This window comes from Clarias gariepinus, chromosome 20, assembly GCF_024256425.1.
Source record: "Clarias gariepinus isolate MV-2021 ecotype Netherlands chromosome 20, CGAR_prim_01v2, whole genome shotgun sequence".
NCBI classification, from domain to species: domain Eukaryota; kingdom Metazoa; phylum Chordata; class Actinopteri; order Siluriformes; family Clariidae; genus Clarias; species Clarias gariepinus.
The window spans coordinates 4,690,332-4,702,967 of record NC_071119.1 but is presented as its reverse complement, the minus strand read 5'-3'; the positions used below and the strand labels follow the sequence as shown (position 1 = coordinate 4,702,967).

The 12,636-nt window shown below is 37.9% G+C and overlaps 1 protein-coding gene across 1 annotated transcript; it reads right to left on the bottom strand.

The window, feature by feature from the left end:
* Positions 1 to 2,044: 2,044 nt before the first annotated feature.
* On the bottom strand, positions 2,045 to 12,636 carry tmem144a (transmembrane protein 144a). Its single transcript, XM_053479386.1, has 12 exons — positions 12,474 to 12,636; positions 7,651 to 7,803; positions 6,885 to 7,007; positions 5,994 to 6,093; positions 4,776 to 4,856; positions 4,588 to 4,666; positions 4,361 to 4,437; positions 3,880 to 3,998; positions 3,025 to 3,144; positions 2,823 to 2,920; positions 2,657 to 2,710; positions 2,045 to 2,569 (listed from the first exon to the last, which is right to left on the bottom strand). Exons 2-12 carry the CDS (start codon positions 7,799 to 7,801, stop codon positions 2,489 to 2,491), a joined length of 1,083 nt encoding a protein of 360 aa, XP_053335361.1. The 5' UTR covers positions 7,802 to 7,803; positions 12,474 to 12,636; the 3' UTR covers positions 2,045 to 2,488.

The window sequence follows — 12,636 nt, the reverse complement described above, 5'->3', positions numbered from 1 at the left end:
ACAGCAACCTACTGTATACTATTCTATCAGTAACTGCTGATGCACTACCTGGTGATTAAAGACCGCTATTCTTACACACAGTTACGCACCTTACAGTTTAATCTGAAATCACATGGAAAAAAAATGATCTACCGTAAGATCTGCAAAACAGATACGCTCTTATATATCACAGTACTTTATCCAACACAATCTCTCAGCAGTCACAGAGCAAAACAAAAACACACCCACACACATACTAGGCTTACACAAACCTAGTTTAATAAACAAGTCTAATAAAAGATGTTTTTTTTTTCCTTTAAGGCCCAACTTTAAAAGTTAGAAACTTTTCCATTCTTAAAAAAAATTCTTTTGCACAATATAACTGACTTTCTGAGCGCCACATTTCCCATTCATTCATTCATCATTTACTTCTGCCTGTTACTATATAAAAAAAATATGAATGTCAAAACGTCAAAGAAATAACTATGACTGCGCTAAAATCACATTTGAATGAACCACATAACCACATCCTCTAGATTTTTAAGGCTTCTGAAAACACAAATGTATTCTATAAATCTATTAAATCTCTTCTGACACCCCAACACATACAGGATTATATTTTATTGTAATACCTCATGGAGCTGAATATTAAGAAAAGAAAAAATTACATCATTTGATTATATCTGTTATTGCATAATGTAAAATATTACAGAGAAGTCTAGTATCAGCTAAACCAGAGTCATGTCACGTTAGGGTCTTGTGGTTAAACCAGCAAACCTCAAAGCACTCTTAGCATGAGCAACACACATACTGCATATGACAGCCATCCAGAAGTAGTCAAGAATGGCTTCAAAAAGTCACAGGCAAACAAAAATTTGGGAGATCTGGAACAAATTATAAAGATATAAATGAAGGTCAGATAGAGGACATGCTCTGTTCTCACCTTCTTATTAACATCATCTATTAATCATTTTTTTTGTGTTTCAGATCCAATAATTTAACTTGCTTTATATATACACAGGAACATCAAAGTGGGACATCATCTATCATCTTTATGAATTGGTTTTACAGCAACAAAATCACATTAAGGACAGTTTGTACATTTTGACTTTTCTACTGCCTGAAACTTAAATTGCAGTTAGAAAAAAACAATAAGAACATTTCATAGGCCTCCTCATTTCACGCTCTCTTACTTGCCCCATCCTTCCTGTTGAAACTAATAATAACTTTGTCAGCTGGCTTTAGAGACAGGGCCTACTCAAGCTGCTCTATTTCGTCGGGGGGTGGATTATTTCCGCACATTCATTCATACTGTAGATACAGTCAGGTTCATAAATATTGGAATAACGATAAGCCTCTGTTCACCAACACTGAAATTTATATGAAACACTCCAAATGAGATCAAAGTCAAGACTTTCAGCTTCAGTTCAAGTGGTTTGACAAAACTGTGGCATTAACCATTAAAGAATTACAAGTATTTTTATACACCTGTTTTGGTGGAAGGGCAAAAATAATGGAACAAACTACCATAATTGCAAACATACAGACTGCCTTTACCACTTGGATGAAACTGCTTTGCAGTCAACAACTGCCTGTAGTCTGGAACCATGGACATAACAAATGCTGAGTTTCCTCCCTTGAGATGGCTTATCAGGCCTTAACTGCAGCTGCCTTCAACTGCTGCTTGTTTGTGGGTCTTTCTGCCCTTAGTCTTCAGTAAGTAAAACACATGCTCTATTCTTCCCTGGGCCAGGGAAAAACATCCCACTTGTTTGCCTTGCAAAGCTCTTGGGTAACTTTTACTTCATGTTTTGGGTCATTATCCATCTGCAGTATACTGCAGCATCATACAGGTTTTGCAAAATTTTGCTAAATCTATACACTTGCAAATTCATCCTGATACTTTCTGCAGCAGTCACCATGTTTGACAGGTGATGTAGGATGCTTTGGATCATGAGCTGTAATAAACCCTTTTTTTTTTATTGCGGGAAAACAAATAGATGCTCAATTTACTCCACAATATAAGAAGAAGAAGAAGAAGAAGAAGAAGAAAAGGAAGGACAACTTATCAAAAAAGAGGTTTTATTGATAAAATATTTCCTTTATATTAATAACAAACATAGTATTAGGAAATCACTCATGCACATAACATTAATAAGCACACATGGCAAAATTAATCTCTCTCAACATCATTTTCATTGAACTTGACAGTTAATGTAAAACGTGCAACTAAGAAAATTAAATAGAGGTACTTCATGATCTAAATATGACAGAAAGCAATGCATTGAATATTACAGATTAGTTACAGTCTGTCCAAAGAACTGTCACTAAAATGAAAAGTATCAGGTTTCCCATCATTATGCTAATATTGTCTGACATTCTCACAGTGATTTACAGTAATCAAGACAAGTGCATCATTTTGAGGTACAAAATGGTTTAAGAAAGCTATCAGTGGCCATATGGGATGAACTGGTGTTTTTGTCTCCACCTTGTGATTGCCAACGTGTAACTACAGCGAGAAGCCGGTCAGTAACGCTCCAGTCACAATCATACAAAATGCCAGGATTAGCACCAGGTAATTCTTCAGTCCCTGATGAGAAATGGACATTTTAATAGAAAAAAAGAAAACAGATACATACATACACAGACAGGAACACATATACACACACACACCCACCTTCACTTCCTTAAAAACTACGACTCCCCATAAAGCAGCAATAAGCCCAGGAACCTGCCAAAGTAAAATAAACAATGGAATTCATTTAAAGGATGAAAGTGGACATTTACGATGGAAAATTCTTCAAAAAGATCAAAAAGTGATCATCCAAGATCGTGCCACTCACCGTAGTGATGATTGGGAAGCTCACCAGTGGCTTTAGGTAGTGATTGGCCAGAAACCAGCAGCATGTGGCCACGCCCCACATCAACCCGGAAACAAACCCTAAGCAAGAGACAAAAATCAACCCCTAGATGATGGCATCCTGCTCTACAACACGGCACAAAAACTTCAACCTTCGTGAGTCGTTACATGAGTGCGTGTCCTACCTGGTAGCACAGCTTTAGGGAAGACTTGAGGTTTGTTCCTTTTGAAGGCACAATAGATGAGGAAGTACACAGTGCTGGTGAAGAAGATCCCACTGAAGTGAGCGAAGACATAATCCAGATCTGAAAATAAAAAGTCCCTGCAGTTAGGATACAAATACATGTATACTGTATTTATAATGGTTGGTAAAAATCCAAATTTAATCACAGAAGTCTGCAATTTATTACAGGTTAGACACACAATCAGGAATTTATGGAAATGTTAATCAATAATTAAAATATATTTGTTTATTTTTAAAATACATTTGTGGTGATAAATATATATTGACAAACATCTTAATGCGATAATTATTCCTGTTATTAGGTGCTAGCCTAGATAAACACTGACTAGAAAATGGTACATTAGATGTTCCACTGTACATCAAAATGAAACAACCTCCAGTTCTGGAAAACAAGGCCAAGTGCCAAAATGTACAGTTCCTCGAACTACCACTAGGTGGCTCCAAACGCAAGATAATCCCCAAGTCAATGTTTGCAGCCTAGATTTCCCAGTCATGACTACTGCACAGGGGTGAATTTTTTATGTAACCAATTAATTAAAATGATCAAAAAGGCATAAATTTATGCAATATAAGGGACGTGGCCAATTTGAGTGACATCTGCATTGCAGGTTTGTTTTTTATCCAGTCTATGGATATAGCTTGAATCTCAAAGATTCCACAGCTTTTGTATGACTGTACTTTATTAATAAGTAGAACATTATAAGAGGAATACAGCTCAGGGGTGTCCTGCTATAGAAATATAACCACCGCAGTAAACTCGAACATAAGAAAACGAAAAACATTGACCTGGTCTTACCAAATTGGCTCGCGCCATAAAACTGGCTGTCCTGCTGACTGGCGTGGTATTTGATGTACAGCATGGGAATGAATGATGAGCCGTAGAGGAGTCCTGCGATTACGGCAAATGAGGAACCACTAATAATAAAAAAAAAAAATTAACCAGAATTGTCAGTTAGGCAAAATAAAAAAATAAAAAAATAAAAAAAAACAGAGCAAATAATAGAACTGAGATACAAATAAGGGACAAATCCTTAAAAATAAAGAAAGAATATTTTAATATTCACCATGTGTTATATTTCATAGTAAAAAAAAATGTCTGAAAATCTCTTAATACATTCATTTTGTCCTGGGGTGCACAAACTTTGCTCTGGACTATATAACAACAACATTTCCTTATGAACCAGTAAAACTACATGTTGTCTTCTTATCTGTCCATCTGACTGGTTAGTTCCTGATTCAGTGAAACGTTCCTCAGGTGTTATTATTTTTATACTCACACCAGGCGCTTCGTGAGGGGAGGCAACATGTCCACCCACGAGTTATCTGAGGACGTGTGAGAGTCAGGGTTCACGCTCTGGAAAATGTAAAATCACAAAAATGGTTGTTGCTGCAGAAACAATATAACAAGGACATTACTATTATTTAAAAAAGAGAAAGTTAGATTACTAGCACAAACTTTGAGGAATTAACAAAAGTAAAATACATGAGAAAAAAAAAGACATACACTGTCTATGAGCAGAGGCGTCTCTTCAGATGTGGCAGGTCTCTGTCCGTCACTCTTCACAAAGAAAAACACGATGGCGCTGTGGAGACACCAAAGGGCAAGTGTGTGAGAAAAATTGAGAAAGATTAACACACTTAGAAAATAAAAAGAAGACAAAACAGATTGTGTGTGTGTGTTTTGTGTGGTACCTGAGCAAACACAACCCGGCTCCACAGTAGTTAAGCGTCGGTTTGCTGACTTTTTCCACCTCGATACCAAACCATCCGAATCTGAGAACACAGATTTTAGAAATGTAATAGATTGCAGATATAAGGGCAGAGATCACTATCAATTTGGCTTAAATTACAACACACTTTCACCTTGGCATTGTTTCAACAACCAAACACAAGGTCACTATATTTACATCCATCCAGTTGCATTATTTCACTGGCCTGAGATGTTGTCTTGTTACCATGAGACTCGAATCATTTTATAAACTCTTTCAATGAGGTTAAGGACTCTGGTGGCCAGTTCATGTGTGAAAATGATTCCTCACACACTTCCAGAACCACTCTTTCACACTGTGAGCTCTGGAATATGTCATCAGGGAAGAAAAGCTTCATAGATATAATCAGTACATTCAGGTCATCAGCTGACTTTATTTAATTGCCACATAACGTTGCTGAGCCTAGACCTGAGCAACAGAAGCAAACCCAGATCATAACACAGTCTTCAGAGGCTTGTACAGTGGACATTTATGTATGAGTCAGTCTGGACTCATCATGACCTTTTTCCATGACTCCAAAGTCCAATCTTTATGCTCCCGAGCAAACTGAAGCCTGCTTTTTCAAGTAAGTCTCACTAACGAGTGGTATTCTTAGGGACACAGCTCTTTTCCTTACATTACTTTTACTATTAAACATCCCGCTATCGATGCAATGTCACCAAGCATTTAAGTCATCTCCGATCACGATTATTAATTATTATTTTTTAGACCACTTCTTCTAGAAAGTTGACAGTTCAGCACTATCCTTTCAGGTTTTAATACAGTTTTTACCCAATTCCAGCCAGTTGAGCGATCTCCTTTGTTGTATTCTTTGCTTGATTTAGGCCAATAATTTGACCTTTCCGCAATGAAGTAATACGTTTTCCACAAGCACAGGATACATCTTCCAACATAGTTGTTTTAGAAATCAGAAGAAAATCATTACATCAATTACGGTTAAAAAGAATTAACTGTAGCCAGCTAAGGCATTTTAATCACGCCAAGAACTATCCAATCGAAAGATCCTTAAGTATTTGCTTATTTAAACCCAAATAGCGACTTTTATAGGCTAGTCAGTGTGATACAATCATTTTGCTGACTAACACAGGGAAATGTTAGGTTTATTAGTTTGACTCAGGTTTATGTTTCGCTCTGAACTTACCGCGAGCTGGCCCAGCCCATCAGTAGGTTGAAGGAAGCCCATATCAAAAGGCCTAGGCCGAGACCGATGGTCTTAACTATGGGGACAACTGTAATATTACCTAAGGAAAAACAGAAAGAATATAAAACCAATTGCTGAATGTAAGATTTTGGAAGGCACCACTGGTACTGGGTACTAGCAAGTTTTATTGTTGTAGCCTGTCTTCTTCTTTGTCTTTCGGCTGTTCCCTTTCAGGGGTCGCCACAGCGAATCAATTGCCTCCATCTAACCCTATCCTCTGCATCCTCTTCTCTCACACCAACTAACTTCATGTCCTCTCTCACTGCATCCATAAATCTCCTCTTAGGTCTTCCTCTAGACCTCCTGCCTGGCAGTTCAAACCTCAGCATCCTTCTACCGATATATTCACCATCTCTCCTCTGAACATGTCCAAACCACCTCAATCTGGCCTCTCTGACTTTATCTCCAAAACATCTAACGTGGGTTGTCCCTCTGATAAACTCATTCTTGATCCTATCCATCCTTGTCACTCCCAAAGAAACCCTCAACATCTTCAGCTCTGCTACCCTAAACTCTGCCTCCTGTCTTTTCTTCAGCGCCACTGTCTCTAAGCCGTAGAGCATTGCTGGTCTCACCACAGCCTGTAACCTGCTTTAAATACAGTGAAAACAAGAAAACCTTTATTAATCCTAATATTATTACTAATTTTGTGTAATATTGATCTGGTTAATGACTGACTCTTGCCCAATATGGCAGAGCACAAAATGCAGAAAGACAAGAACCCATCTCACTACTGGGCAAGGAAACAAATTCTATGACAAAAATGACAAATCTAGCTATACATCAGCTCAAAATGTCTGACTTGCTGGGATTCACGTTACTGTACTGTACCTGTAGCCCAGATGGCTCCTCCCAGCATCGCCAGGGGCCAGAACTTTGGGCTGCTCAAGATGATGTTCGCAATCAGAGCCACCGTCCATATAGCAGCACAAAGCACCCATTGAAAAAACATGCCTAAAAGAGACACACACACACACACACACACACACACACACACACACACACACACACACCATACAAACAGGTCTGTTGAAGGTATAGAACAATGAAACACCTTTTATACGAGGATGAGTCAAAGATTATCCACAATTCTGGCTGCAAAATTTATTTTAATTAACTTTTCCTGCCAATGTTTCAATACTGGCACTTTAGAAAACTGTAAGTGTTGATGAATTTCCCAGCTGATGGTTAAGTTTTTTACTTTTTCTCAGTCGATTAAGGATTGAGAATGTTTACGTCCCATTTTCTGCCATTCAATCTCAGGCTTGTAGTGATAAATCTGTATAATAAATCTCATCACCAATAATCATTCTCTTTAAGAAACCTTTACCTTCCTTAGAGTATCGGCACCAGCTAGGCCCTCAGACCACAAAAAAAAAATCACTACACACTTCACTATTGTGGAGACAGGAGCCTTGAAAGGAAAGAGCTGATAAAATCGGAGTGCGGATAGTCTTTGACTCAACCTTGTAGTTATACGGGGGGCCAAAGTGTGAAAGAGTTCCAGTAGTTTATGACTGTACTATTTAATATGATGCACACATATCATGTGCAAACCACATGATATATATGCAAACTAAAGGTGTGTATGTCTCACCATCTCCAGTGTCAATCTTCTTTACAGGAACGAAGTTGCTTCCATAGAAGAGGACGGAGACAGCGCAGGACACGAAGCCATAAGTCAGCTCGTTGTTTGTACCATTAGAGGACTCTCTGAGGAGGTGAGAGGGATCCAACAGCCACTCCATCTCTATTAGTTTATCATAGACAGACAGACAGACAGAGAGATTTAGATCTTTTTAGAAACTTTAAGTCAGAGATTCATAGAGTTTAGACAGCTTTTGTCCTGACGCATCCTTCCCTTATATCTGTTATTACAAAAATCATTCAGATTTTATAATCAGAATTTGCTTTTTCCAATGAATAAGTAACAATTTAATTAATGTAAAGACTCAAGACTTTCTTAATTCATTGCAATCGCATGAGTACCGAGTGCATGCCGGAGTGACAAAGTCTTATAATCAGCTCAAACAAAGCTTCATTACGTTATAATGTTTCGCAACCTTCACAGACATGCTGCAGTCATGTGCAAACCACAAAGTATGATTTAGATTACTCGACACAATGCAGATTATCGAGTCAGCATAAGGCTTTGCTGGACTAGTAGGACTAGATAAAACACATGTGGATGTGATGTTAGGGAAATATAATCCACTCAGCAACAGGGTGTGGTGATGCGGCTGTATGTGAAGTTAAGAGTTAGCATTATTTTTCCATTAAGGTCTTGACATAAACTTTCCCCTATCTGATGAGTTTGTTAAAAAAAAAAAAAAAAGCACTAAATGAATTATTGTATTCCACACAGAGCAGCATGAGTGATAGACTGTATGCATGAGTTAGTTTAACACTAGAAGCGCCGCGCCAGTGTCACCTACTAAAAACGCCGTTCAGCGGTCATTTGACCGCCTATTGTTTTGAATGGGAAGCTGCTGCTGACACACAATGATCGCTAGATGGCGCTTTCACCCAAAGCAAATAGTTTAGCTCCAAGATCAACTTGCACTTGAACAATGCGCCATTAATTCCCGCGTTGATAATCAGCGGTATCTTTTTTTCATATTCAACTGATAAAACCTACTACAGAGTCTCTAAGGGGACAAAGGAAAAGGGAAAAAAACAAGTCATGTTTGGAATTATAACCCAAAGTTTTTGACTTTTTTCTCCTCCTTTGTCCATCTAGGGGCTTCGTACTATAACAAAAAGGAAAGCTCTACTTAATTTTATATCGTATGGAGAAAATGTTATTAGTTTATTCATTCTATTTGAAGCTTCTGAACGTCTCGGAGCAGCGATTTAGTTCTGAACTCGCTTCCGTGAAATTATCGCTAAAACAATATTAAATTTTAATAAATCAGATCTACCACAGCAGATAATAAACTATGCTATGTCATAACCGAAGCAAACACAACGAATATGTCTCGTTTCGTTCAGTGTTGCTAGGCAACGGACCACGCGCCTAATCGGTTCACTTGGCCGCGGTGTATTATAAACCTGCGGGATGTTTTACTGCTTATGTTCATGTAATAAAAGCGAGGGAAATGTGGAAGTGATGTGTGGCCACTGAATGAGAACTAAACCAAAGATTTCGGTAACTACACTGAGTGTAACATCTGCATAGTGACACTAAAAAGCTGAACACCTTCACTTTTCCCTTTACCTCCGAGAAAAAAAAGCTGTATTTTGTTTGTTTATATGTTTATAAAAGTACACGAAGTAGGCGCGCGCGCACAGACACACACACACACACACACCTCCCCTGAGCCCTCGGTCAACATCTAATGACCGTCGATATGCAAATGAGTCAAGACGTAGCCTAACGTGGTGTCGTGTCGGATTTCAGCGGTCAAAGAAAGTGGAAAGACTTTGAACAGTTGCAGCGTTTTTTCAGTTACAACAAGCACAGCGATGAGTCCACGTTGTTTCACTGGTTATGACATAGTGACACTGAACAGCTGAACAACTTCACTTTTCCGTTTACCTCTGAGAAAAAAAAGCTGTATTTAGTTTGTTTATATTCAGAGTAACACTTTTCAACCACCTCTCATAGTCTATTGTTAGTTTTAATGATTTGGCTGAAACTAATGATCACTACATAAGTACCCCAACACCATTGATCATGAGTTTCAGCTGAAACTAATTCTATACATGCAACAGAAAATGTAGATGCAGATTCCAAATGTATAAAGATACATGCTATATATATATATATATATATATATATATATATATATATATATATATATATGTGTGTGTGTGTGTGTGCGTGTGTATTCGATGCATGCTATATATATATGTGTGTGTGTATGTGTGTGTAATCGAGGCTGGCTCTATTCAGGGGCAAGACGGGCAGCGCCCCATCAACTAAATGTCTGCACATGTTAATATATTCCTAAAATTAATATATTACAAGTTGATAAACTGATCTGCGGTAGCAGAGAAATCCGCTGAAAAAGGGACACTACACAATAAGGTATTAGATGTCCCTCATGTCTCTGTCCCTCTGCTGTGCGTATTCATTCACAGGCTGCAGCGCGCGCGCGCGCTCACACACACACACACACACACACACCTCCCCTGAAGCAGTTGCGGCGTTTTTTAGTTACAACAAGCACAGCGATGAGTATAAGAATAAAATAAGGTAACAGTTTGATCTGTGTAGTTAGTGCCCTTGTATAGAATAAATGAATGAATAACACATTCCAACCACCTCTCAAAAGAGTGCCATAGTTTTGCAAAAATACTTGAAAAACATCAGCATACATTGGAGGGAACTTCTGAGGTGGTCAGTGATTGATGGCACGGTCGTTCGGAGGGGGTTGTGATCACACCTACAGTTCTTTTGTTCTAAGCTGTCGGTCAAATATCTCTCCACTTGAAATGGAAGCACAAAATTGAGGGGCAACATGCAAGAGATTTCAGCATCTCGACGCACAGTAGAAGCTGTTTATAAAGAAGACACTGTTTGTTTTTTTATTTTGTAATCTTTCTCGTGTTTACCTTGTACTGTACAATATATATATTCATTTTATTAATGATTTGCTGTGAATAAACTACATATGCAGTTGATTTACCAGAAAGGACTTTTCAGTTTTTGTGTGCTAAACTAAACTTCAGGGTCAAGTAATAGCGATTTTATTTGAAAAGTATATATATATATATATAGGGAAAGATTAAGAAACACGCTGAAGCGGAATATATGTATATAGCATGTATCTTTATACATTTGGAATCTGCATCTACATTTTCTGTTGCATGTATAGAATTAGTTTCAGCTGAAACTCATGATCAATGGTGTTGGGGTACTTATGTAGTGATCATTAGTTTCAGCCAAATCATTAAAACTAACAATAGACTATGAGAGGTGGTTGGAAGGTGTTACTCTGAATATAAACAAACTAAATACAGCTTTTTTTCTCAGAGGTAAACAGAAAAGTGAAGTTGTTCAGCTGTTTAGTGTCACTATGTCATAACCAGTGAAACAACGTGGACATCGTTGTGCTTGTTGTAACTTAAAAAACGCTGCAACTGTTCAAAGTCTTTCCTCTCCGTGACCGCTGAAATCAGACACGACACCACGTTAGGCTACGTCTTGACTCATTTGCATATCGACGGTCATTAGATGTTGACCGAGGGCTCAGGGGAGGTGTGTGTGTGTGTGTCTGTGCGCGCGCGCGCCTACTTCGTGTACTTTTATAAACATTCTACATATAAACAAACAACATACAGCTTTTTTTCTTTCTCAGAGGTAAACGGAAAAGTGAAGGTGTTCAGCTTTTTAGTGTCACTATGCAGATGTTACACTCAGTGTAGTTACCGAAATCTTTGGTTTAGTTCTCATTCGGTGGCCACACATCACCTCCACATTTCCCTCGCTTTTATGCATAAGCAGTGAAACATTCCGCAGGTTTATAATACACCGCGGCAAAGTGAACCACGTTCCCGCCGATTAGGCGCGTGGTCCGTTGCCTAGCAACACTGAACGAAACGAGGCATAATCGTGGTGTTTGCTTCGGTTATGACATAGCATAGTTTATTATCTGCTGTGGTAGATCTGATTTATTTACATTCAATAATGAGGCTTTATATCCTCGGGAGGGGTCGTTACATATGTAATATGTAAAACAATATTGTTTTAGAGATAATTTCACGGAAGCTTCTAACAGAACGAACAAACTAATTAATTTTCTCAAAACCTTATATAATTAAGTAAAGCGAAATTCCCTAAATGTCCTTATAAAATATCGCTGATTATCAACGCCAGAACGAATGGCGAATTGTTATATATATATATATATATATATATATATATATATATATATATATATATAAACTGCATATATGGAATGAAACCTGAGATAGTTACATATACGCACTGAATGACGCATAAAAAGTATGCGCGATCCCTTGCGCCATCTGCTGAGAGAAATGAGAATCGCAGGTTGGAAAAGACAGGAAACGTCACGCCGCCGCGCAGCTGTCAGCGATTTCACGTAAATAAGAGCAAAATAGCTTTATACTGGCTTTTACTGGTGCGATTTTAAAAATTTAAGCATACAGGGTGATTAAGCTCACAGAACTAGGAAAAGTCATGAAAGGAGGGTCCTGGAAATTGATCGAGTGTGAAGTATTATTTTTTTTTTACCCCCTTGCGGTCAAATGACCGCTGCTCGGCGCTTCTAGTGTTAAGAAATAAAATAAATCAAACACATAAATTTAATTGTCTGGCGAAATATGTACAATTTAAACATTTAGTTTAATGTTAACTGCTTAAAAGACAACCCTTGCAATCAGGTTTAATCATCACAACTTCTTAATGTTTATTAGCATGTCTGCATGTTTGTAATAAACAATATAACTTACCGTTTATATATAATTTTCTTCCAAAATTAAAACGGCACCAGTAAATTCCAATTCTCCAACACACCGCGATTTAATAAACTATCTATTGTTCATGTTTTGCAAACTAAATCATACACAGAAAAACAAAAACTTCCCCTGACAACAGGCTGTAATTCATGATAAC